The sequence below is a fragment of the Alnus glutinosa genome, chromosome 14 (assembly GCF_958979055.1).
Source record: "Alnus glutinosa chromosome 14, dhAlnGlut1.1, whole genome shotgun sequence".
NCBI lineage: Eukaryota > Viridiplantae > Streptophyta > Magnoliopsida > Fagales > Betulaceae > Alnus > Alnus glutinosa.
Window position 1 is genome coordinate 21,830,173 of NC_084899.1, and position 25,799 is coordinate 21,855,971.

Consider the following 25,799-nt stretch of genomic DNA (forward strand, 5'->3'; position numbering starts at 1 on the left):
ATAAATAAAATAGAAATGCTTGACACATCAATATTGTTGTGCAATTACTGTACAAAATTGTTGCTCGAATAACATATTTCAATGCCAAAACCCCACTTTTCTAAAGGGGTTTAGAGCAAAGTGGGGTTCTGGGTTTAAAGCAAAGCAAAGCGGGGTTCTAGGTTTAGAGCAAAACAGAAAAGGGGTTTAGAGCAAAGTGGGGATATGGGTTTAGAGCAAAGCAAAGTGGGATTCTGGGTTTAGAGCAAAGCATAAAAGGGGTTTAGAGCAAAGTGGGATTCTGGGGATAGAGCAAAGTCAAATGGGGTTCTAGGTTTAGGGTAAAGTGAGATTTTGGGTTTAGAGCAAAGTGGAGTTTTGGGTTTAGAGCAAAGTCAAGTAAGGTTATGGGTTTAGAGCACTAATAGCAGATACCTTATAATTGGTTCCGTTTCCTAAATATAAGGAAAATTTGAAAAAAGTTACAAAAAATTACTTACATCAGTTTTATTATATTTTCCCTAAACTCTTGGGTAATTACAATGCTACCAAATACACTGGGTAGCACTGTAGCTACTCAATGAATTATATAATTATAAAAATTATTGGGACAGGTGTCACGTTCTTAAATGTGTTAAGTGGCGCTGATATAGCATACCGTTAGTTTTAGACGGAAAAACAAACGGATATACCATCTCCGTCTTTTTCCAAAACTCAGTTATCATATGTAATACGAATTGAAGCACATGGGGTAAAAAATAAAGACTTTAAACCACAAGTACCAAAAATATATTTAATCTTAAGAAGAAAGAAAGAGTATTTAATTGATATGGGGAAATATAAGAGAATTTATTGTGAAAATTTTTTTTATAGTGAAGAAAAAAGTAATTTTGTTCCTTAAATATAGGAAAACAAGTTAGGTATCTGCTGCCAGTGATCTTAAAGCAAAGCCACCCCACTTTGCTCCGACTGACACAAAATCCCACTTTGCTCAAAGAGGTTTAGAGAAAATTAAAGTGGGGTTATGGGTTTAGCAAAGTGGGGCCTTTGAGCAAAGTGGCGTTATGGGTTTAGAGCAAAGCCACCCCACTTTGCTAAACTCTAGGGACTCTAAACCTAGAAAAAAATAGGGGTGTAAATCTGGCCGTAAACCGGTAATTGAGTACTAACCAGTAACCGGGAAATCGATTTGATACCTGGTTATTTATGACCGGTAACCGGATCAGATACTCAGAGCCGGTTATCAGTTATGAAATTCTAAAAAATTCGGTTATAACTGGGAAACCGGCTTTTGGTATATATATAGTAAATTAAAATTGATGACACTAAACCATGAGTCGTGTTCAGTTAGGTCCTCTCTCCGTAAGCATGTTTAGTTAGGTTATTTTTAGGTCATGGTTTAAAAGGTTAGGAACACCACTCATGGTTCAGTAACTTTGTGAATTCCCACCATGTCATAAAGAATTTCCACTCATGTAATAAAAATACTAAAGTGGTTTTTACTCCAAAATTCTTGTCTACCTATGAAATTACCTATGAAAACTCAAATACTAAATTTAAAAAAATTTAATACTCAAGTACCATTATGGTATTTAACCTTAAATAATATTTATTCATGGTGTTATGTTCTTAATTATTTCTTACGAGTAATGCTATACGTTAGAAAAAGAAGTTATTAAATGATATTTTTAAAACATCAATATGCTTTGCCCATCCCATAATGGGAAATTCCAAAAAATTCAATAGGAACGTCATAGAATAGTTTGTTAGTAAATTGAAATGATTACGCTAGCTATTAATATAAGTAGTCCCCTATACTAATAACCATTCAATTGTTTTTGTGAATAAATTTGTATTTTGTGTGTGTTTGTTTTGACGTCTTTTTTCCTCCAATTTGATAATTATAGGCAAGCTCTCAAGTTTGAATTCAGGCATGGCTGCAACAGCCGAATTTGGATCCACTCCATTTGAAATGGGGAGAATCCTAATTACCATGGGCACGTGATAACCCAAGGTAGCCCTTCTTGTTCCTTGATGGACCTCCTTAAGGTAGGGGCTACGATGGAGGCCTAGCCTCTACTATGATGGGCTTAAACCCATGAAATCCAACCACCCCGATAATTCTATGTCCCTCGTCATAGACACTAGACAGTGGTGGATCCTTGGGCCCAAGGCGTAGCCATCTGAGAGCCCATCAGTTAGGGGCTTACCAACCCTTGATATGCAAAAGTCCATATCCAGTACGTGAAAGCAATCTAATGCTTGCTGACCATTTTTCCCACAGGCTTGGCATTGCCCGTGGAGGCGTGGAGCAGGTGAGCCATTTGGTAGTTGTTGCATACTGATCTGGTTTGAAGAATCAAGGAAACTTATTCTTTCGAGAGTTTTGCTTTGCAAAGCTTCCTGTTTTAAATTCATGTTGCTGTCGATTGTTGGTGGTCAGCATTTCAAAGTTTGGAAGCTCAGTTTGAAACTCATCAAAAGAAAGCACAGATGACAATACGCTATGAACAACCAGTACTGGTCTTTCATTTTCCACAGAACGTACAAATTCTGGATTTAAGGTAGTCGTAGGTTTGTCCTGATCATCTGTAGAAAGGAATTTTGGTGAGCAAAGCTCAGTCCCATCAACAATTCCTAAGAGATCAGGACAGGCAGAAGAACTGGTATAGCCAAAGCAAATAGTTTGTGTTATCTAGCTTCATGGAAATGAGGTGTGCTATGTTGGGTGCATTGAAGGCGGTTGCAGCGGAATTGTGATGAAGAGGAAGCCGTGACAGAATCGTAATTTTTGGGGATTAGCCGCAGAAAGTTCTGATACCATGTAAGAAAACCAATAAGATTGGGTAATGGCAGCTTACTTAGTATGCTGGCCTATGTTTCTGTTTATACTCAGTGATCGATGTACAATTGGAAAGTTTAAAAACTAAAAGTTACTAAGCTATGGATTACAACAGATAATATACATTTCACAAAAAAGAAATACATTATAAGTCATTTTGCTGTCTATCTGCAGTTCATTTCTTTTGCAAATCAATTACTGGATTTTTATCTATTTGTGGTCCATCCCTTTTACGAATCAACCATCGGATTGCGAACTTTTAGAGAATTTTCTTTGTTTTACTGCTGCAAACCCTATTTAAGTAAACCAGTAGCATTAACTAATCACGAAGCAGTAATAGATGCACAGCAGTCAAATACAAATATGCAAGTACAACTAATAAGGGCAACTAAAATAGCATGCAAACTAGCAACATAATTAGTACTCACACCAGTCATCTAGCATGCAACATAAGTAAACAGCGGCAGTGCGTGGTAACGTGTGTAGCAGTGGATGCACTCCAAAGTTCCATTATGTGCAAAACAAGCTATCGGAAGATTAATAACTGGAAATTTGGGTTGTTATCTCTGGCTGGGAAAGAGATCCTTCTTAAAGCGGTCGTGCAAGCTATCCCAACCTATTCTATGAGTGTTTTTCTTCTCCCTGTCTGTTTGTGTAAGGATTTAAATAATTTAATGCAAGCCTTCTGGTGGGGAAACCTATGTAAAGCATCAAAAATCCATTGGATGAGCTGGACAAGAATGGGTAGGGCTAAATCGGCTGGAGGCTTGGGATTTAGAGACCTTATCCTCTTTAATAAAGCTCTGTTGTCTAAACAGTGCTGGAGGGTGATTCAATCTCCGGATTCTTTGAGTTCCAGATTCTCAAGGCCAAATATTTTCCTAAATCTTCTTTTTTAGATGCTGAGCTGGGAAAAAGGCCTTCTTTTATGTGGCGAAGTTTTATGGCTGCTAAGGACTTGCTCTCTGATGGTGTCTTTTGGAGAGTGGGTGATGGGAAGACTATAAACATTTGGGAGGAAAACTGGGTCCCTAGGGTTGGTCCCCTGAAATTCCAGCCGGGTTTGTGGTTGTCAAAACATGCAAAAGTCTCTGATCTAATTGATGTCTCCACAAAGAATTGGAATTCTGCCCTAATAGATGACTGTTTTCCGGGCTTTATTGCAAAGGCTATTAAAACTATCCCTCTTTGTCCCCTGTTTCCCCCAGATAGAATCATTTGGAATGGCACTTCTTCAGGTTTATTTTCGGTCAAGAGTGCTTACCACTTGGCGTTAGAGCCAGGGGCGGAGCCAGCCCCCCCAAGTTGGGGGGGCCAAATTGAAAAAAAAAATTTGGGGGGGCCAAAATTTGAAAAAACAATAAATTTTGGGGTAAAATTTTAATTTTTTTAAAAATTTTTTTAATTTTTTTTTTTTTTTGGGGGGAGAACCTTGAGGCTTGGGGGGGCCCAGGCCCCCCCAAGCCTCAACGTGGCTCCGCCCCTGGTTAGAGCTGTCTAGAAATAAGCTTGGGGAGTGTTCTTCTTCTCCTGGCAGTCATGTTTTCTGGAAGAAAATTTGGGCCATAAATGTTCCTAATGCTTCAAAAATTTTCTTATGGAGAGCTTGTCAGAACATTTTACCTACTAAACTGAATCTCTTAAGAAAAGGTGTGGGTGATGATGATTTATGTCCTTGCTGTAGGTTAGAAAAGGAGTCTGTGGTTCATGTTTTATGGTGTTGTCCGGCTGCTCAAGACGTGTGGGGTTGTGGGTCAGCTCTATTCCAAAAATGCCCCTCCTGTTTTCCGGACTTTCCAGAACTTATTTCCTATTTATTGTCTAAGTTGAATGATGATTTGATGAGTCTATCTGTGCTTATTTTTCATAGAATTTGGCTGCGGAGAAACAGGCTAATATTTGAAGGTCAATTCTCTTCTCCTCTGAAGGTTTTCTCGGAGGCCTCTTCTTTGTTTGTTGATTTCAAAAGGTTCAATTCAAAGAATTTTTTGGAGCTGGATTCCTGTCCGGGTCGGCCTGACCACTGCAAGCTATGGAGACCGCCAGTTTCTGGTTATCTCAAAGTCAACTGGGATGCTTCTCTAAACGTTAACTCTGATTTGGTTGGTATGGGGTGTGTGATCAGAAATGGGGAAGGAGTAGTTTTGGCTGCGAAGTGCTGCTTCTGTAAGGCAGCAGTAGACCCAGTCTGTGCAGAGGCCATGGCTGACTTGGCTGCACTGGATTTTTGTTCTGATCTGGGTGTGGACAGCATTGAATGTGAAGGAGACTCTCTGCAGATCATCAAAGGAGTGTCTTCTTCCAGTCACTCTCTGGAAAGAATTGGACATTTTCTGGATGCTCTCAAGCTTAAGGCTGCTTCTCTATCTTCTTGTAAATGGAACCACTGTTTTAGGGAGGCTAATGAAGTGTCTCATCTTCTAGCTAGAAGAGCTTCTTCTAGATGTATCTCTCATGTATGGGTTGACTCTATGCCTTTGTTTATAGCCTCAGCCTCTTTTAGAGACTTCAAGAGTCTCTAGACTGTAATGGTCTGTTTTTTTTCCTATGAGAAGTTTTCGTTTATGTTCAAAAAAAAAAAAAAAAAAAGCTCAACGAAGCATTTGGTGTACTGTTGCTATAGTGAAAAACACCGAAAAGAAATGCTCAAAGAGAAACTGCACGAACAAAGAATGAAAATTTTAAGAGAAGCACCAGAATAACGGTGGCTCTAATACCAGAAAGAAAAAGGAAAACAAAAAATAATTGTGAAAGAAACTTGTATTTCTGATCTTCTTCTTCTTCTTCTTTTTTTTTTTTTTTATACAATAAAGTACCTATTTATAGTTGAATGAGGAAAGAGAATAAGAAAAATACTGCAATTGGTGGGAGAATATTTTTCGTAATATGATGGGAATATTATGAAAATATACAACCACAAATATGGTATTCTAACATACACAACAAACATATCCAACCAAACGCAACCCACAGACATGGAAGAGCTCGAGGACATGAAAATACAGAGTAAAAACACCAACATTGTTTGATCGTCATGGCGACTTATATTAACCGCAAGGGTAAAACAACAACTATCCAATACACACAAGAATCCCACCACTGACGTCTATCTTAATTAGCCTTTTCTTTTTCTTTTTCTCCAAACCCAATCAATTGACATAAATATCCCTTAATATCAAATGAACTAGCTCCAAAATTAAATCGTCCGAATTACAGAAGATTTACCTGAACTTAATCAAAATTTTCTTCCCAAATCACAAACATGAAATTTAATGGCGGTCGGTCTCCATGAAAAATTCATAAAATAGACCATCTTAAACTAGAATTATTTCACAGCAACCACCAAATGCAAATAGGAGGAAACAATGGCACACAAACAGCAAAAAGAGCTATATATACCTCTAACCTCTCCGAGAGCGAGCGAGTCTCGAATGTGATCGGCGTTTCGATTCGAGAGTGAAGCCCTCCATGAGCGTTCTCTGTTTCAGGCGTGGACTTTGAAAGCCCTCTGTTGTTGACTTCTAAAGAAGATGGTCCAGTTTTACAAAAGTCTTGTTTATATATACAAAACGCGGTGCATGGTTACAGCTGGCCTACAGGTGTCAGAATATCCTTTCTTTTGGTGGGTGGGCCTTCTTGATCATCCATCAACCTCCTCCAGGTGGGGCTACAGCCTACAATACTCAAGGTTGAAGAAGCCACACCGTACTATGATGGGCTTAACCCCACGAAATCGGACTCCTCTTGTCGTTTGATGATCTTGATTTTGTCTTTTCTCCTTTTTCTTATTTTTGGGGAGTCCCTTACTATTTGATGTCTTTTTTCAATAATATCTTTAAACTGCATGTGAGACTATGACATTTCCTTTCGAAGTGAAAAAACTCTTGGAAGAAGAATCTGGGAAAAATAACTCTTATGATCAATTGCAATGAAATCACAAACATATAATTAGGAAAAATAGAATATATTGAAATCTCTCGAGATGGAAACAAAGGATATATATATAGGCTTGTGTGATTGTAAAACAATCAGTTCATTACAATACAATTAAAGGAAACCCCTTATTCCAAGACAAGAAATGAGACCTATGACAAACAAAAAGACACGTTGCTTACAAAATAAAAACAAAGTAGGCCTTGGTCGAGCAAGACTTTTCATTTACTGTACGTGCACCGTACCAAAAACAGATCACAAGACCCATCGAGGCGGCTCGGTGTTTTTCTAATTTATTGGAGCTCCGAGAATCTGAACACGGTCTTTGCGAGAGATTCCAATCATGAAGAATCTTGTCCTCTGACCGCATCTGACCTCATCCAAGGTGATGGTATCACCTTGTTCGAGCTGTTTCTCTCTAGCAAACTGGATCCACCCTCTGCTGAGAAAGCCATTCCCACCACTTGTACGGAAACGCATTGGCCACCGCCTCATTTGAACATCATAGAAAGTGATCATCACTTCATTTTCTCGGGGCCAGAATCTGGCTGCATGTGGCCTCGGTATATAAAACCGATAGCTTCCTCTTCGCTGTATGTCACTTGGTGACAAAATCTTCTTAAACACCACTTCACGCTTGTAGTTCCTGTACATACATTTTGAACATGCTTCTCTGTTTCCGTGACGTTCACATTCAGCCATGCCCGAATTCACACTTGAGGTCGCCTATCATTATCAAATTGGAGGGAAAAGATCAAAACCGTACACGTAAAAAAAAAAAAAAAATCTAAAATCACTGACAAAAACAATCAATAACACATTGAAAAACAAATGTTTAATTTGACAAATTCTATCCCGATTATTGTAATCATGCATATATCAAAAAAATATGATGAAACGATGGAATCCTATAAATCTTATACCTGGCTAAAACAGAACACCACTCGAGGCCAGGTTATGGAAGTGGAGGTTCTCAGAGACACGATGGGTGGTATATATACATCTTCACCCCGGGGTGTCACCATCGAAGGTATATTATATATATACAGTGGGGTTGAAAGTTCTCATCACTTTTTCTAAACCCCCCGGGTGTGAAGATGGTGATTGGGTGTGTGAAGATGGTGATTGGGGGCATCTTCACACCCCAATCACCCTCTTCATACGGTCACCATCACCCGGGTGTGAAGATGGTGATTGGGGGTTTAGAAAAAGTGATGAGAACTTTCAACCCCACCCCATTTGGGCCTTTAGAAAAAGGGCCCTGCCCTGGGACTCTAAACCCACTTAATTAGAAGTGCTGTAATAGTTCTGTGCTTTGCCCATATACTTTTAAAGTTTTAGGCTTGTGTATGAGTACACGATGTGGGACAAGGAACACGATATCTTCGTTTACTTATAAAGGAGCAACGTAATTGTCTTTTTATATTTTCATAAAATGTAAAAAAATAATTATATTTCTACTTTATAACTATATGGAGAAGATCCAAATTCGTGAGACAGAAGGCTCAAAACTCGAAAATACTGTGCTTCAATTCTAAAAGTTCAAAATGAGGCCTACTCTGCTAGAACAATCTTGGTATTTTAAACGTGGCTTAACATATAGTACATGTTTTTGGTTTGTTTATTTATTTTATTTTTTATGTTAATTTTTGCTTGTGCAACAATTTTAAAAGCTAACTATCAGATAAATGTAAGAAAAAAAAAATTCGTGAAAAATTTGTAAAAAACAATGGTGGCACAAATCCACTGAGGATGACATAAAACTGTGAACACAAACTTAAAAATGAGTGGTGCAAAGGGCTATGAGCACAAACATAAAGATGTGAACACAAATTTATAAATGACGACTTTATAACATTTTTCCTACAAAATGGTGACCAAAAGGAAATTCTAATACATTGTTAATTACATGCTAACAGTGGGCTCTTCAAACCAATTGCATCCGGATATTAAACTCACCTCATTAGATCGATGGTAATCCTTTATATTGATTGTAAACTTGGATCTAATTTGGTAGCTTAGCAGATTGCTATATCACTTGATTACTCTTATTATAAGTGCAACTTCCACTCTTAAATCTACATGCTAAAAAATCAACATACATGCACTCTCTACCAGAAAGCAAATGTATAACGCAACTACCACATTTCAGTCTACCTTTTCATAACATTGAGGGTAACATTGAAATCAAGACAATTTGGAAATGCCAGCGGAACAGTATATTAAGCAATACTTCCATAAGACTTTTGAGCGAGAAGAAAAAAGGGAAATAGAAGGGGGAGAGTTTGGAAAATCTTAAGTCAGGGAACCTATATCTTGAAAGAGAACAGCAGTAAGCTTGTGAGCCCACACAGAAAACATTTACAACAATATTTTAACAATCTCAATGCTTCAATATATATAGCGAATTTTTGTCAAAGCAACCATGATACATGCTTCTGATTGGTATTATTTCCATAGCAAACGTACGTACACACACAAACCATTTCCATAGCAGGAGACAAGGGAGGCATTATAAACGAGACTTTCATTGAAGCACTACGAGCTGGTTGTTTCATTAACACGGCCTGCGAATCTTTAGAGGAGTTTCTTTGTTTTGCTGCTGCAAACCTTGCTCAAATAAACCAGTAGCATTAACTAATCATTAGTGCATTTTTAGTAGTCTTACTAAAATAGTTTTTTAGTTATTTTGGTGAGTCAATTTAATGAAAACACTAAAAAAATCACTCTAAGCAATGTCACCACTTTAACCAAAAAGTAAACTTTCGTGAATTTTTTTAGCAATAATATAATCTCAAGATGAAGGTGTATAGTAGCTTGTTGTATAAAAAGATTAAATAGAGAAAGAATAAAGAAATTTGAAAAAATATTATTTAAATAGAATAGTGATAGTGAATAGTCAAAATGGTGAGTCTGTTAGGAGAATTTTATAAAAGTGGCTCACCAAAATAGAGAAAAGTGATTTTAAACTATTTTAGTGAGTAAAATTTGATTAGGCTATTAAGAATGCACTAATACTCTATGTAGTAATAAATCGCACAACAGTCAAGTACAAATATGTAAGTACAAGTAATAAAAGGAAGACATCAATCTCCAGGAACAAAGTTTATGGAATTAAGCATCCAATATTTCTGAATTTATGAGTTGTCATATCCCTTTGAGACCACAAACACAAAAGGGGAAGAAAAGGTGAGGTAAAAATCTCATGAAGAACGATTTTTTTTTTTTTAAAAAAAAAAAGAAAAAAAAAGAGAAAAATAACTGAAAACTGTATATATATAAAACGAAAAAAGAAAAAAGAAAAACCAGTTTTTTATTTTTATTTTAAATTTTAAATTTTTGTATAAATTTTGTTATTTATTTATTTTTAATAATTTTTTTAGTTTTTAAATTATTTTATGAAGGATATTTTTGTCATTAAAGGGATATTGACATTTTTTGGTAATTTGGAGGGACATTGACAATGAAGTGGTAGTTTGAGGGAGTTATGTGTAATTTTTTGAATAATTTTTTTAAATTTTATTTATTTATATTTTTAATAGATTTATATTTTTTTTTTATTATGATCGACATGTGTCGCCGTCGTATTGGTGCTGACGTGGCACCTAACAAAATCTGTCCAAATTTTTAACAGAATTTGACTCTAGGGAGTAATTTGTAAATTAAGCTAACTACAGTGATAACTAAATTAATTTTAATACCAGAGGGAGCGATTTATAATTTAAGCCAACCACATGGATCAATGATGTAATTTTTCCTTACAAAAAAAAAATACAACGTTAGCATGGTTCAAAGATCATTCTAATCAATTGGAATACAACATTTTTGAAAGATACTGCTTATTGAAAATGATATATTTAAGGTCATCAACAACGAAAAAATTATGCAACATTTTCGAAATATAAAAACTTGTCGAGAATAACTAAATAAATTAATGCTAGATGTGAATAAATAGATTACAAGTTTCGTGGATATGTTTTAAACAATAATTAAATTTGTTAAATTATTTCTTTATGCTATTATATTCTTTAATTAGTTTTTGGAAGTACCATGTAATCATGGGCACGTGGTAACCCAAGGTGGCCCTTCTTGTTTCTCCATGGACCTCCTCCAGGTAGGGGCTACGATAGTTGAGCCTTAATTTGAAGGTGGCCTAGCCTCTACTATGATAGGCTTAAACCCATGAAATCCAACTACCAAGATAATTCTCTGTCCCTTGTCATTGACAGTGGTGGATCCTTGGGCCCAAGGTGTAGCCATCTGAGAGCCCATCAGTTAGGGGCTTACCAACCCCTGATATGCAAAGTCCATATCCTCTGAAAGCCCATTTTTCCAACAGGTTTGGCAATTGGCGTGGAGGCTTGGTAGGAAAATGAGAATTTCCGTTTGCTGGTGGTCGAGCTGGAGTGCTGGCCCGTGGAGCAGGTGAGCCATTTGGTAGTTGTTGCATTCTGATCTGCTTTGAAGAATCATGGAAACTTATTCTTTCGAGAGTTTTGCTTTGCAAAGCATCCTGTTTCAGATTCATGTTGCTGTCGATATATGGTTGGTGGTCAGCATTTCAAAGTTTCGAAGCTCATTTTGAAACTCATCAAAATAAAGTACAGAAGTGACATAAGAAATTAAGTTATCATCATCGACTGGCTGGATTTGGCGATTTGAGCAACTCTGTAGGAATGTGGTTGAGAAGCAAATGGCGATGATCGAGAGATAGCTCCAGACTTGCCTAGATGTATTGAGACCATGCATAAACAGATGACAATACACTATCATCAACAAGAACTGTTCTTTCATTTTCCACAGAGCGTACAAATTCAGGATTTAAGGTAGTCGTAGCTAGGTTTGTCCTCCTGATCATCTGTAGTAAGGAATTTCGGTGGGCAAAGCTTAGTCCCATCAAGAATTCCTAAGAGATCAGTGCTTCGTACGTAGGACAGGCAGAAGAATTGGGATAGCCAAAGCAAATAGTTTGTGTTATCTAGCTTCATGGAAATGAAGGTGTGCTATGTTGGGTGCATTGAAGGTGGTTGCAGCGGAATTGTAAGAAGAGGAAGTCGTGACAGAGTCGTAATTTTTTGTGGTTAGCGATAGAAGGTTTTGATACGTAGGACAGGCAGAAGAATTGGGATTAGAATGTTAGAAAAAGTAAACCAAAAGCGGAAAAAAGAAATGCTCCTTATCACTTCCAATGGTTTCCGGTGGTTTATGTATATTTCAATTTAGAATAACTAATTAAAACACATTTTATCTAGTTTAGCTAATAGGTATTAAAAGGCACCATATATTTTATTATCTATTCTTAACTCTATATTCTTTTTTATTGACAAGTTGAAAGGTGAAAGAAAAAATAATAAAATAATATAGATTAAGTTGTACTGTTCACAAATGGATGTTAAATCCATTATAGCTTTTGAATAGATAAGCCAATGGAGGACCTTTTTGACACTTTCATTATCTATGCTAGCTAAAAATAAATTTTACATAATCTACTGTGAGTGCTATAATGTCGCTTTCTTTAAATATTTCTCCAGGATATAATGAAGCTCAGAATCTTCTGTTTGTTTAATTATGTTTTGCACAAATAAAAATTAAACCCGAACATTTTTTGATTTTTCTATTATATCAAGAAACAGATATAGACTTTTTTTAATTTTTAATTCAAAAGGAATAGAGGATAAAAGAAACTTTGACAAAAACAATCAATAACACATTGAAAAACAAAAGTTACTGAAATCTTATATCAAAATATTTTTTGAAAAGAAATGTGATGAAACGATCAAATCATTATAAATCTTGTACCTACCTAAAACGGAACACCACTCATGGTTTAACTGAATGTTTATAACTTACGTTTATATATTGGAATGATAACAATTCGAGCAATAATTTCCGTAAAGCACGAGATACGGGGACTTCCCCCCAAGTCAGAAATAGGGGGCTGTATTTCGTGGACTATTCCGTGGTCCCCCTATTTTTTTATTTTTTTTATTTAATAAATTCATCTTCAGATTTTTATACTTAAGGTTGGTGGGATGAGACTACGGGTATGTATCGTTTAATAATCAAGTATAGTTTCGTGTCCACGAGTAGCTCATTTAATAACCGAGTCGCGCACGAGCCGAGCCTTATCGAGCCAAGTCCGAGCGAGCTCACGGGTAGCTTTACTTCGTTTACATCCCTAGATGAGAGTGAGATGTCAGTGAGAACACTAGCATTTCCCTTAAGAAATAGGTATTGGTCCCTTTCAGAAAAGTGGGGCCTGGTACTCTAAACCCTCTTAATTGGAAACTGATTTAAGAGCATTTACAATGGTTATGTAAAACTTTTTTTTGGGCTATAATAGATAATATAAATGTTAAAAATACATTCTATTGGATTATCTATCCTGTCTCTAAAAGGTAGTTTAATTGGTTGAGGACCACGCCTTATAAAGCAAATGTCATTAGTTCGAATCCCCTTTCTCCCTCTTGTACGGCCATGTCAAAAAAAAAAAAAAAATTGGATTATCAATGCTGTCTCCAAGAGGTAGTTTAATCGGTTGGGGACCACGCCTCATGAAGCGGAGGTTAACAGTTCGAATCTCCTCTCTCCCTCTTGTGTGGCCATGTCAAAAAAAGAAGAAAAAAAAAATATTGGATTATCTATCCTAAATTTAAAGTAGTGGAGTTGCACTATTCACAAATCTATCCATTATTTTATAATTTTTTACATACAAAAAAGTGAAAAAAAAAAATGACAAAAAGTAAAAAATAGATAAAAAATAATAAAATAAAAGTAAAACAAAAAATACAGAGTTAATAATAAATAATTAGATATATAATGTCTTTTAAAACTCATTAGCTAAATTAGCAAAAATGAGTTTTCATTAACTATTATAAATAAAATTTTACACGATCTGCTGTGAATGCTCTTAATAGTACTGTGCTGCCATATATTTTTAAAGTTTGAGAATTATCGAATAGTACTGTGCTGCCATATAATTTTAAAGTTTAAGAATACTTTCAATAAAGATGGACTATAAAACACTAACGTTCAATCAAAATTTAACATATCATTTAAAAGACAATAAATACATTATAGCTTAAAACACCGGATCATCTTTTTTTCTTATTTCCTTCTCACCGTAGGGAAGACGAATGAACATGCAAACCACCCCACCTCTCCCAGCCGAGTGCTGCCGCCGGGAACCACAGAGTCACTGCCGGAAAATGCCGAAGTCAACAGCCGTCCTCCCATTACCACAATCCGGCTGCCCGTCAAATCTCGCCGACCGGGACGGGTGCTGTTCAGTGCTGCTTGTTGATTTGGTGCGGTGTGCGATTGGTGGTTTTCGGTAATTTTCCGGTGGTATTTTTTGGGTTTTTGCGGGATGTTGATTCCCAGATTATATTTTTGCCGGCAAATTATATTTTGGGGTTTTTGTGGGATGTTGATGGTTGTTGATTCCTAGATTATATTTTTGTGGGCAGATTGTATTTTGGGGGTTTTTGTGGGATGTTGATGGGATGTTAATTGTTGGATGATTCTCCCATCAACATCCATATCCTGGTCCTTCTAAAGGGGGTGGGATGAGAAAGTCCAGTTGAACAAGAGAGGGGGCCCTCCGACTCTAAACCTGCTTAATTAGAAGTGATGTAATAGTCCTGTGTTTTGCTCGTTTACTTCTGTAGGTATGTAATAGTCCTGTGTCTATACTTTTCATACACGATGCGGGACAGATGACTCAAAATTTGAAAATACTGCACTCCAATTTTAATCGTTTAAAATGAAGCCTACTGTGCTAGAACAGTCTTAGTATCTTAAACGTTACTTGAACATATAGTACAATTTTTTTTTTTAAAATGTTAATTTTTGCTGGTGCATCAATTTTAAAAGCTAACTATCCATTAGATGTAAAAAAAAGAAAAAATTAAGGTTTAACTCTTTAAATTACCATCCATTTTGTGTTTAGCCTCATAAACTACCAACACTTTGATTCTGGCTTACCAAATTACCAAAACCTTTAAAAAATATCACATTTGACTAAATATCTCTATTATTCCTATCACATGTCATTTTTCAATTAAAAAATAATAAAAAAGGATACTAACAATTCCTATGATGATGAGAATCGATGGGACAAAGTATTTGATACCCATCTTATTTTTCCTTTCAATGTCTTTATGTGGCACTTTTTGATGTAGTCCATCACATGATATCAGGAATGCCTAGAGCACAACTGTTTTTGTGTTTCATCAACATCCAATTCATTTGTTTTGTGTCAATTTATGTTGACGATATAATAGTAACACACTCATATTCGGCTATATCAGCAATATTTGGGAAACTGCAACAAGATTTTGAAAGATCTCGGTTCTTTATCGTATTTCTTAGACATTCAAGTTGTCAGAGACTCTACTGGTTTACACCTTCATCAATCTAAGTATATCATTGATCTCCTTCATCGATCGAAATGGTTGGTGCCAAGCCATTAATTTGCCTCTTCGTGTGTCTCGGGTAGCAAATTATCACGATTTGATGGACATCTCATTTCATATCTTTCATCATATCGTCATATTATTAGTGCTTTGCAATATTGCCCAGTACTTACAAGACTCGATGAAACGATCAAATCATTATAAATCTTATGCCTAGCTAAAACGGAACACCTCTGATCAAGGTTTAATTGAATGGTTATAACTTATTCGTTATATATAGCTAGCGGAATGATAACAATTTCCCAATAAACTATTGGAATGTTGGCCGTGAGTCCCAGTTTGATCTAGTTTGCCGTGAGAGTGAGATAGTGACCCAGTTTCACCGATCTCGAATGTGATTTGTAGAATTTTTGTAGTAAAAAGTTTGAATAATAGTATGTGTTTTGCTTTTTTATTGTCAAGTGATAACTTATCACTTTAAATATGCGTCATATAAATAGGGGTTTGGACTCTTTGGAGGCCTGGGATTGGGCGTGATTGGGCGCCATCATCGAGCCTAGCTCTACGGGTCAGTGATGACTGACATTTGTTCATATTACTGTTTTTGCTTTATCATTCTAAAGTGATAAAATGATAAAATGATAAAGCAAAATATCTCAACTTAATCTGCAACTATTTCAAAGCGATGACTGTGACATTTGTTCATTTGTAGCACCCCCTGTAGTCGGCGGTTTGGGGCAGTCCACATCGTCCTTTAAAAGCTACCTATTAAAGATGCGGATCTTTCGTAACACCACCGTGGATTAAATCGTTCCCAACACCACCGTGGATTAAAGATGGATCTTTCGTCCCCAACACCATTTCACGGTGGCTCACTATTTACGTATTGGTCCCTTTCAGAAAAGTGGGGCCCTGGTCAGGGGCGAAGCCAGCCCCACAAGTTGGGGGTCAAATTGAAAAAAAAAAGTTTTGGAAGGACAAAATTAGAAAAAAATAATAAAATTTGGGGTAAAATTTTAATTTTTTAATTTTTTTAATTTATTTTGGGGAGAACCTTGGGGCTTGGGGGGGCCTGGTACTCTTGATGAAATAGTCCTGTGTTTGACCATATACTTTTAAAGTTTTAGACTTGTTTCTGATTACATGATGTGAGACAGATGACTCAAAACTCGAAAATACTGCGCTTCGATTTTAACTGTTCAAAATGAGGCCTACTCTACTAAGATAATTTTGATATCTTAAAATTGGTTTGAACATAATGTAAACATCCAAAACAGAGCCGTTTTGGTTATATATAATAATAATAATAATAATAATAATAATAATAATAAAACCAGTTAGCGGTTATAATCACTAACCGTCTTTGTAACAGTTAATAGTTTTCAAGGTAATTTTAACAATTTTGCGGTTATACGGTTAGTGGTTATGGAGAGTTATTTCACCCTTAAGAAAATGGGTCAGTTTAGTTTATACAAATTTTGTTGTTTGTGTAAGTCTACATGATACGAAAATTAGCTTAGTGGCAGTTGGACAGCTGTGATCTGCAATCTTGCATTATTGTTGTCAAAAACATTCGAATACTTTATGTGATTTCTAACCAAATTATTTTATTTTTTTTAAAATTCTAAGTACTTTGACCCTTCGGCCGACAAAAAGCATTCTTTTTATGGGTAAGACTAAGTTTCATTAATTAAACAGAAGCAAGATACACATAGGACGCAACAAGATTAAAACAATAAATTAAAAATTAGCTTAACAAATAACTTGATCTAATAACTTTTTGGCCTACCAATTAAGAAAGGACATTTATACAATTTTCTTCGAATTAGATTAGAGGGATTTTATTTTTATCTAACTAAATTTATATAATTTTTTAATTAGTATATGAGAATAATTATTAAAACAATATTTGCTTTTGAATCCAAAATGCGGAATGAATATAACAATGCTTTTGAATCCAAAATGCTTTTGTGTATATAGCGGAACACAAAAGCAGACTTCGCTGCCTCACTTTGAATTTGTTACCAACGTGTCTTTGTTTGTCACGGGTTTCCTTTCTTGAGTTGATCGAACATCAATGTAATGAAGTGATTGCTTCTACAATCAAAGCCTAGCTATTTATCTATACTTTGTTTCCATCTTGAGATTTCAATTCAAGTTTTTCTTATTATGTGTTTGTGATTTTATTGCAATTGTAAAGAGTTATTTTTCATGGATTTGGTCTTAGTGACTATTTATTATTTTTTAACGGATCACTATTTCTCATGAAAAACTTAAAATTAAATTTAATATATTTAAAAAAAATTACAATACTGTAATATTTTTTTTTATCCGCCACGTTTTGTATATATATTAGCTAATTTAGCTCAACAAGACTTATGTAACTATTGGAAATTTATTCAACAAATCTCATGTTCCTCTCTCTCTCTCTCTCTCTCTCTCTCTCTCAAACTCTCTCTAAAGCTTTCTTTCTCTAGATACATATTGGAGTAGGGATAAAATCGAGCCGACCCGAGTCGAGTTTTAAGATTTCAAAACTGTCTCGTTTATGAGTCGAGCTTAATTAGATAGTCGAGTTCGAATTTGAGCCGAGCTATAAAATGCGTGTTCAGGTTCGGCTCGTTTAAAACTCGGACGAGCTCGAGCTCGTTGAGAATGACATTCGAGCTAAGTTACTCGACAAGTTTGGCTCAACTAGAGTTCGAGGTAGGCTATTAAATTTTTCAATGTGTAATCAGAGTGGAATTCAAGCCCGAGGTTCTTCACAACCTCCACACTAACTATTAATAACTTAATATGTTAATTTAACATACTAAATACTATTATCAAATTATTATAATTAATATGTAATACAATATTTTATTAGCTAGTATACTATATGCTTATTTAGTATATATATTTATCAAAAAATGACCTATACACTATAGTTAACTACTAAAAAATAATAAAATTTAAAAAACTAAAAAACTTATTAAAATTAAAAAACCAAAAAAAAAAACTTTGAATTTTATTTTTTAAATTGAGAATAATCTCAGTTGATTAACAGAATTTTTGTCATATAGCAACAAAAAAAAAAGTTTTTTATTTTTTATTTTTATTTTTTAGTTTTTTTTTTAATTTATTTTTTATTATTTTTAATTGAAAAATGACATGTAACAGGAGTATATGGAAATATTTTGCAAAAATGAGCATTTTTCAAAAGTTGTAGTAGTTTATGGGCCAGAGTCCAAGCGTTGATAGTTTAGAGGTTATTCGTAAAATAGCTAATAGTTTGGAGAGATAAATTATAATTTTTCCCTAAATTTAAATTAGATGAAAATCTAAAGCCTATATATATATCTTTTTTGATTACCATCCTAATGAATAATGATAGAAATCAAATTCAAAAATCACATTTACAAAAACCAATTAATTATATAACTTTTTACAAAAGACAATTTGAAAAAGAATACATCATCAGCGACTTAGCATGTTCAAAGAACATTCTAACCGGTTGGAATACAACATTCTCAAAAGAAGATGCTACATATTGAAAATGATATATTTAAACAATCAGAAATTATGCAACAATTCCAAAATATAAAAACTCGTCAAAAATAACTAAATAAATTAACACTAAACGTGGAAAAAAAAAAATTACAAGTTCCAATAATGTTGTAGAGGATACTTAAATTTGTTGAATTATTTATTTATTTTATTATATTCTTTAATTAGTTTTTGTTCCCATGTCCCCTCTAACCAAAATTTCGCTCGACAACAACAAACCACCCACACAGAGGAAGGCACCATATATCGCGCGGCCGGAATGCAATCGACTTCCTGAATCGAATCCTCCAAAAGTTACTACATATTTTCTTAATTATTTAATTGTATATAAAACTCTATTTATAAAGAAGAAAAAAAAGTACATATAAAAAATGACGGTAATACGTTCATTTAGAGAAAATCACACTTCCAACATGGAGCTTTGTTCATTTATTATGTTTGGGATTGTGCGACTTCACAAAAAAAAAAAAAAAAAAAAAAAAAGAAAGTTTGGGACCGAAATGCCGAATCTAATTTAAAGGAAAAGGAAGATGTTGGCTTCATTTGGGACTGAAATGCCGAATCTAATCTGGATTTAATAGGCCAAACTGCCAAAGATGGGTTTTTTTGTTTAATCTAGGCCGTTAGAACATGCCACATCAGTGATCCGTGTCATCTTTTTCCACAGGTTTGGCAATTGGCATGGAGGCTTGGTAGGAAAATGAGGATTTCAATTTGCTGGTGGTCGAGCTGGAGAGCTGGCCCGTGGAGAAAGGTGAGCCATTTGGTAGTACGTTGTTGCATACTGATCTGCTTTGAAGAATCAAGGAAACTCATTCTTTCGAGAGTTTTGCTTTGCAAAGCTTCCTGTAGCTGCCGATTGTTGGCGGTTTGCATTTCAAAGTTTGGAAGCTCAGTTTGAAACACATCAAAAGAAAGCACAGATGACAATACACTATCATCAACAAGTACTGCTCTTTCATTTATAATGGAATTGTTATCATTCCATTATAAATCTGATACCTAGCTAAAACAGAACACCACTCAAAGGTTTAATTGAATAAGGGTTCTACGTGTATATACATAGCGGATTGATAACTGTTAGAATATATTTTTTATGTTAGGCTGGTGTATTTTTCTAATAATAATATTTTCGATTTAGGTTTGATCGATTTTTTTTTAGATGAATCAAAAACTTTATAAAAGCTCAAAACCATTTACACATGCCAGTGAAAACTAGCTCAAGTTCACCTTAAACAGGGAACCACCAGGACAACAACTACAACATCAACATTAAACAAAACCAGACAACAATTACAACAATTACAACATTACAACAGCTTATGTAAGTTCCACAAATAGATAAAAATTAACTAGTTAATTTGCAAATAGACAGTAGAATGACTTGTAACTTATTATTTCTTTTTTGAATTGTATTTTATCAATTGTAATCCATAGCGTAATAACTTTTAGTTTTTAAACTTTCCAATTGTACATCTTTGAGTATAACAGAAACAGGAAACTTTGCAAAGCAAAACTCTTGAAAGATCGAATTAGGTTTCCTTCCTAAGAAAGCAATCTAATGCTTGATCACGACCATTTTTTCCTCACTGATTTGGCGTGGAGCCTTAATAACACATTAAAAACAAAAGTTTGACAATTTATATCTCAGTTATTTCATGAAAAAAATGTGATGAAACGATCAATATCAATCTCTTATACCTAAAACGGAACACCACTCAGTGTTATAATGGCTGAGTCTATTACATCACTTCTAAGTGTGGGGTTAGAAGTACTTTTTTCTGGGTTTAATTAGAAGTGGGGGTTCTCTAAACCCCACTTGTCCAATCAAACGCAACCCACACAGACGTAGAAGATCGAGCACGAGGACATAAAAATACTGTAAAAACACCAACATTAATATCTCAGCCTTTTTCCTTTTCTTTTTCTCCAAAGCCAATCAATTGACATATAAATTAAATATCCCTTAAATATCAAATATATGAACTAGCTCCAAAAATAAATAAATCGTTCAAATTACACAAGATTTACCTGAACTCGATCAATCAAAATTTCCTTCCCAAATCAGAAACATGAAATTTAATGGCCGTCGATCTCCATGAAAAATTCAAAAAAATACAATTATTTCACACGCAGCAACCACCAGATTCCAAACAGGTGAAAACAATTGCACGCAAAACAGCAAAAGGAGCTGTATATACCTCTCCGAGAGCGAGTCTCGAATGCGATCGGCGTTTGGATTCGAGAGCGAAGCACTCCGCGTCCATGAGAGTTCTCTGTTTCACCCGTGGACTTTAAAAGCCTACTGTTGTTGACTTGAAACAGTTTTATATAAGTCTTGTTTATATAGACAAAACAACCGGCCTACAGGTGTCAGAATATCCTTTAATTTCTTTTGGTGGGTGCCATACGTGGGCCTTCTTTGATCATCCATCAATCTCCTCCATGACCCAGGTGGGGCTACAGTACTCAAGGTTGAAGAAGCCACACCGTACTATGATGGGCTTAACCGTACCCCACGAAATCTTGATTTTATCTTTAATTTCTCCTTTTTCCTATCTTTGAGGAATCCTTATTATTTGATGTCTTTTTTCAATAAAATCTTTGAACTGTGAGACTAGCTAGGACATTTCCTTTCTAAGTGAAAAAAACTCTGGGAAGACTATGGAATCCGGGAAAAATAACTCTTATCAGTTGCAATGAAATCACAAACATATAATTAAGAAAAGTTGAATATATTGAAATCTCGAGATGGAAACAAAGGATAGATCTATATATATATATATATATATATATATATATTGGCTTCCGCTTGTGTGATTGTAAAACAATCACTTCATTGCAATTAAATACTATAAACTATTAAAGGAAACCCCTTATCCAAGACAAGAAATTAGACCTATGACAAACAAAAAGACACGTCGTTGCTTACAAAATAAAAACGAAGTAGGCCTTGAGCAAGACTTATTTTTTTTTTTTTTATTAATAAAACCTTTTATAAAGCTCAAACTCAACATCCTTGCACTCTAGTTAAAACCGGAAACAAATCCTGCATAGGAACACCACCGGCAGAAAACCTGCTAAAGCACTACGTACTGCCAACAACAAACAGTACACAATTACACTGCAAAACCACCTACAACAACCAGAAAGAACCGTAACACTACATAGCAGCAGAAGACCAACACAAAACACTCTAAAGCACAAAACAGAGCAACAGATGAGCAAGACTTTTCCCGTGCACCGAAAACAGATCACAAGACCATCGAGGCGGCTCGATGTTTGACTAATTTATTGGAGCTCCGAGAATCTGAACACGGTCTTTGCGAGAGATTCCAATCATGAAGAATCTTGTCCCCTGACCGCACCTGACCTCATAAAAGGTGATAGCATCACCTTGTCCCAGCCGCTTCTCTCGAACAAACTGGCTCCACCCTCTGCTAAGAAAGGCATTTCCACCACTTGTACGGAAACGCATTGGCCACCGCCTCATTTGAACGTCATAGAAAGTGATCATCACTTCCCCTCCATTTGCTGGGGGCCAGAATCTGGCTGCATGTGGCCTCGGTATATAAAACCGATAGCTTCCTCTTCGCTGTGTGTCACTTGGTGACAAATTCTTCTTAAACACCACTTCACGCTTGTAGTTCCTGTACATACATGTTGAACAGGCTTCTCTGTTTCCGTGACCTTCACATTCAGCCATGCCCGAATTCGTACTTGAGCTCGCCTATCATTATCAAATTGGAGTGAAAAGATCAAAACCGTACACGTAAAAATAAATAAAATCTAAAATCACTGGCAAAAACAATCAATAACACATTGAAAAACAAAAGTAATCATGCATATATCAAAAAAATATGATGAAACGATGAAATCATATTATAAATCTTATACCTAGCTAAAACGGAACACCCAGGTGGGATTATATATATAGGCTAACTCGAGGCCAGGTCCATAGAGGTGGAGGTTCTCAGGTCGAGGCCTATATATAAGGATGTCTTGCGGTGTATATTCCGAATCTTACTTTTTATGTTTTACTTAATACATACTTATTTTGTTTTCTTGCGGTGTATATTCCGAAATCTTACTTAATACATACTTATTTTGTTATACTTATTTTGTTTTCTTGCGGTGTATATTCCGAAATCTTACTTAATACATACTTATTTTGTTTTCTTGCGGTGTATTCCGAATCTTACTTATTTTGTTTTCTTGCGTGTATTCCGAATACGCTTATCCTAGTTAATTAGAAGTGACGTACTAGTCCTGTGTTTTGCCCATATACTTTTGAAGTCTTAAACTTGTTTATGAGTAAACGATGTGGGACAGAGTACTCAAAAGTCAAAATTTAAAAATACTGTGCTCCGATTCTAACAGTTCAAAATGAGACCTACTCTGCTAAGACAATTTTGGTATCTTAAACGTGACTTGAACATATTGAACATGTTTTTGCTTTATTTATTTAATTTTATTTTTCATGTTAATTTTTGCTGGTGCATCAATTTAAAAGCTAACTATCAGATAAATGTAAGAAAAAAAATAAATTCGTGAAAAAATTTGTAGAAAATAATGGTAGTACAAATCCTCCCTAGACTAAATGCTTTTTATTGCATTAGCCACCGTTATCTAACTCAATTTATATAATTTTTTAATTAGTATATGAGAATAATTATTAAAATAATATGTGCTTTTGAATCCAAAATTCAGAATGAATATAACAATGCTTTTGAATCCAACATGCTTTTGTTTTTTTTTTTTTTTGAAGATGACTACAATCTATGTTAATTCTATATTCTTTTTTGTTTAATTATAGTATGATAGTTGTTCTTCTCATTTTATCTTATATATAAGGAAATAATTTTTTATTATTACTAATAAAAAGCTATTTTTTTGGGAGGGTTTTTATTTTTATGGGGCCTTTTAGTACTACTACTTTTTAGGGGTCTAAATTTTCGAGGACCTTTCATACTATTTTTTAAGGGACCTTATTTATAAGGGCCTTCGACAACCGCCAATCGCTAGGCATTGAGCTGCGGCATGCCCCACGTAAAGGTGATACCTAATGGCTCAATGCTTGATGTGAAATTAAAATATAACCATGAATTGATCAATAACAGTCTGAAATTGATTCATCAGAATATCAGATTGGTTTTTCTTGAAACCTTTCGTTCTATGATAGACGGGAATTAATTAGTCAATTTTTTTAGCAGCCTTTCTTGACTTTTTTAAGACGGAAGCTTTTTAAATTAATTTATAAAAAAGGTTGGATTACTGAAAAAGCTAGACTGTGGTGACGCTGTTCTTGCAACTTGCGTTAGCCCTATCCACGGGAATGCAGCTATGACTCTCCGCTTATATATATATATATATATTTCTCTTACATCTATTCTCTTCTCTTACCTCTCTTCTCTCTCCTTATAATAAAGTGAAAGTAAAAAAAATAATATTTTAATAGTTTAGAAAAAAATTATGAGAAGCTATTGTGAAATATTTTGAGAGAAGGAAATAAAAAATAGTTTTATTCTCTAAATTTAAGAAAAATAATTTGATATTTACTGTTAATACTTTTACACATTTCTATACAACTAAATTTTAAATCTACTTTATACTAAATTTGAAATGAATTATTAGGATTCCTTCTTATTAACCATTTACGTACAATGTGATGTGTATTCTCTAACTGACGGAATGATGCACTTTTTGTTTAATATATAATATATACGGGTGGGTTGAAAATTCGAACTAGCCGTGCAATATATACAAACAAATTTTACACAAAATAATATCTAATAAGATATATGAAGACATGGTTGAAATATGACACATCAAATGCATTGTTAATGAGACCGTGTTTGAGACGTACGTGTTGTTCAGATTCAACAAAAATTGATAATAGCAAGGTAAAAAGTGTATCTCGATTTTCAATTTGCTCTCAAAGCTAGCTTTCGAATTTTATGAGCAACTTTCAAAGTTGAGATAAGACACAAATGCAATCTATAATAAACAAGTATATTCTCTGCGTTGAATTCTATATATACAGGCGATGAGCCTGGGTCATCGCGGAAATGTGACGTCACCCCCCGACCCCACCGACCCCAACACTGAAGATGTGACGTCACCCCCCGACCCCATCGCGGAACCCTCATTTTCACCCCCCCTATGGACAACGATGTGACTTTAAAGTTTTAGACTTGTGTATGAGTACACGATGTGGGACAGGGAACACGATCTCTTCATTTACTTATAAAGGAGCAACATAATTATCTTTTTATATTTTTATGAAATATAAAAAAATAACTATATTCCTACTTTATAACTAAATAGAGAGGATCCAAATTCGTGGGACAGAAGATTCAAAACTCGAAAATACTGTGCTTCAATTCTAAGAGTTCAAAATGAGGCCTACTCTGCTAGAACAATCTTGATATTTTAAACGTGGCTTAACATATAGTACATGTTTTTGGTTTATTTATTTATTTTATTTTTTATGTTAATTTTTGCTTGTGCATCAATTTTAGAAGCCAACTATCAGATAAATGTAAGAAAAAAAAAATTCGTGAAAAAATTTGTAGAAAACAATGGTGGCACAAATTCACTGAGGATGACATAAAACTGTGAACACAAACTTAAAAAAGAGTGGTGCAAGGGACTGTGAGCACAAACATAAAGATGTGAATACAAATTTATAAATGACGACTTTATAGCATTTTTCCTACAAAATGGTGACCAAAAAGAAATTCTAATACATTGTTAATTACATGCTAACAATGGGCTCTTCAAACCAATTGCATCCAGATATTAAACTCGCCTCATTAGATCGATGGTAATCCTTTATATTGATTGTAAACTTGGATCTAATTTTGTAGCTTAGCAGATTGCTATATCACTTGATTACTCTTATTATAAGTGCAACTTCCACTCTTAAATCTACTGGCTAAAAAATCAACATATATGCATTCTCGACTAGAAAGCAAATGTATAAAGCAACTACGTACCACTTTTCAGTCTACCTTTTCATAACATTGAGGGTAACATTGAAATCAAGACAATTTGGAAATGCCAGCGGAACAGTATATTAA

General features: G+C 34.8%; 2 protein-coding genes across 2 annotated transcripts; both read right to left on the reverse strand.

Moving 5' to 3' along the window:
- Positions 1–6,933: 6,933 nt before the first annotated feature.
- On the reverse strand, positions 6,934–7,789 carry LOC133856973 (B3 domain-containing transcription factor NGA4-like). The gene is made up of 2 exons (XM_062292045.1): positions 7,678–7,789; positions 6,934–7,480 (listed from the first exon to the last, which is right to left on the reverse strand). The coding sequence occupies exons 1-2, from the start codon at positions 7,777–7,779 to the stop codon at positions 7,043–7,045; spliced, it is 540 nt and encodes a 179-aa protein (XP_062148029.1). The 5' UTR covers positions 7,780–7,789; the 3' UTR covers positions 6,934–7,042.
- Positions 7,790–22,003: 14,214 nt separating this feature from the next.
- LOC133856818 (B3 domain-containing protein Os11g0156000-like) lies at positions 22,004–22,423 on the reverse strand. Its single transcript, XM_062291859.1, has one exon. The coding sequence runs from the start codon at positions 22,421–22,423 to the stop codon at positions 22,004–22,006; it is 420 nt and encodes a 139-aa protein (XP_062147843.1).
- Between the last annotated feature and the right edge of the window lie 3,376 nt (positions 22,424–25,799).

Excerpts from the sequence above, each read along its gene's own strand:
- LOC133856818 (XM_062291859.1), bottom strand. The coding sequence starts at position 22,423 with ATGGCTGAATGTGAAGGTCACGGAAACAGAGAAGCCTGTTCAACATGT.
- LOC133856973 (XM_062292045.1), bottom strand. The coding sequence starts at position 7,779 with ATGGTGACACCCCGGGGTGAAGATGTATATATACCACCCATCGTGTCT. Across the intron at positions 7,481-7,677 it reads TGGTGTTCTGTTTTAGCCAG|GCGACCTCAAGTGTGAATTC; the intron begins GTATAAGATTTA and ends TGATAATGATAG.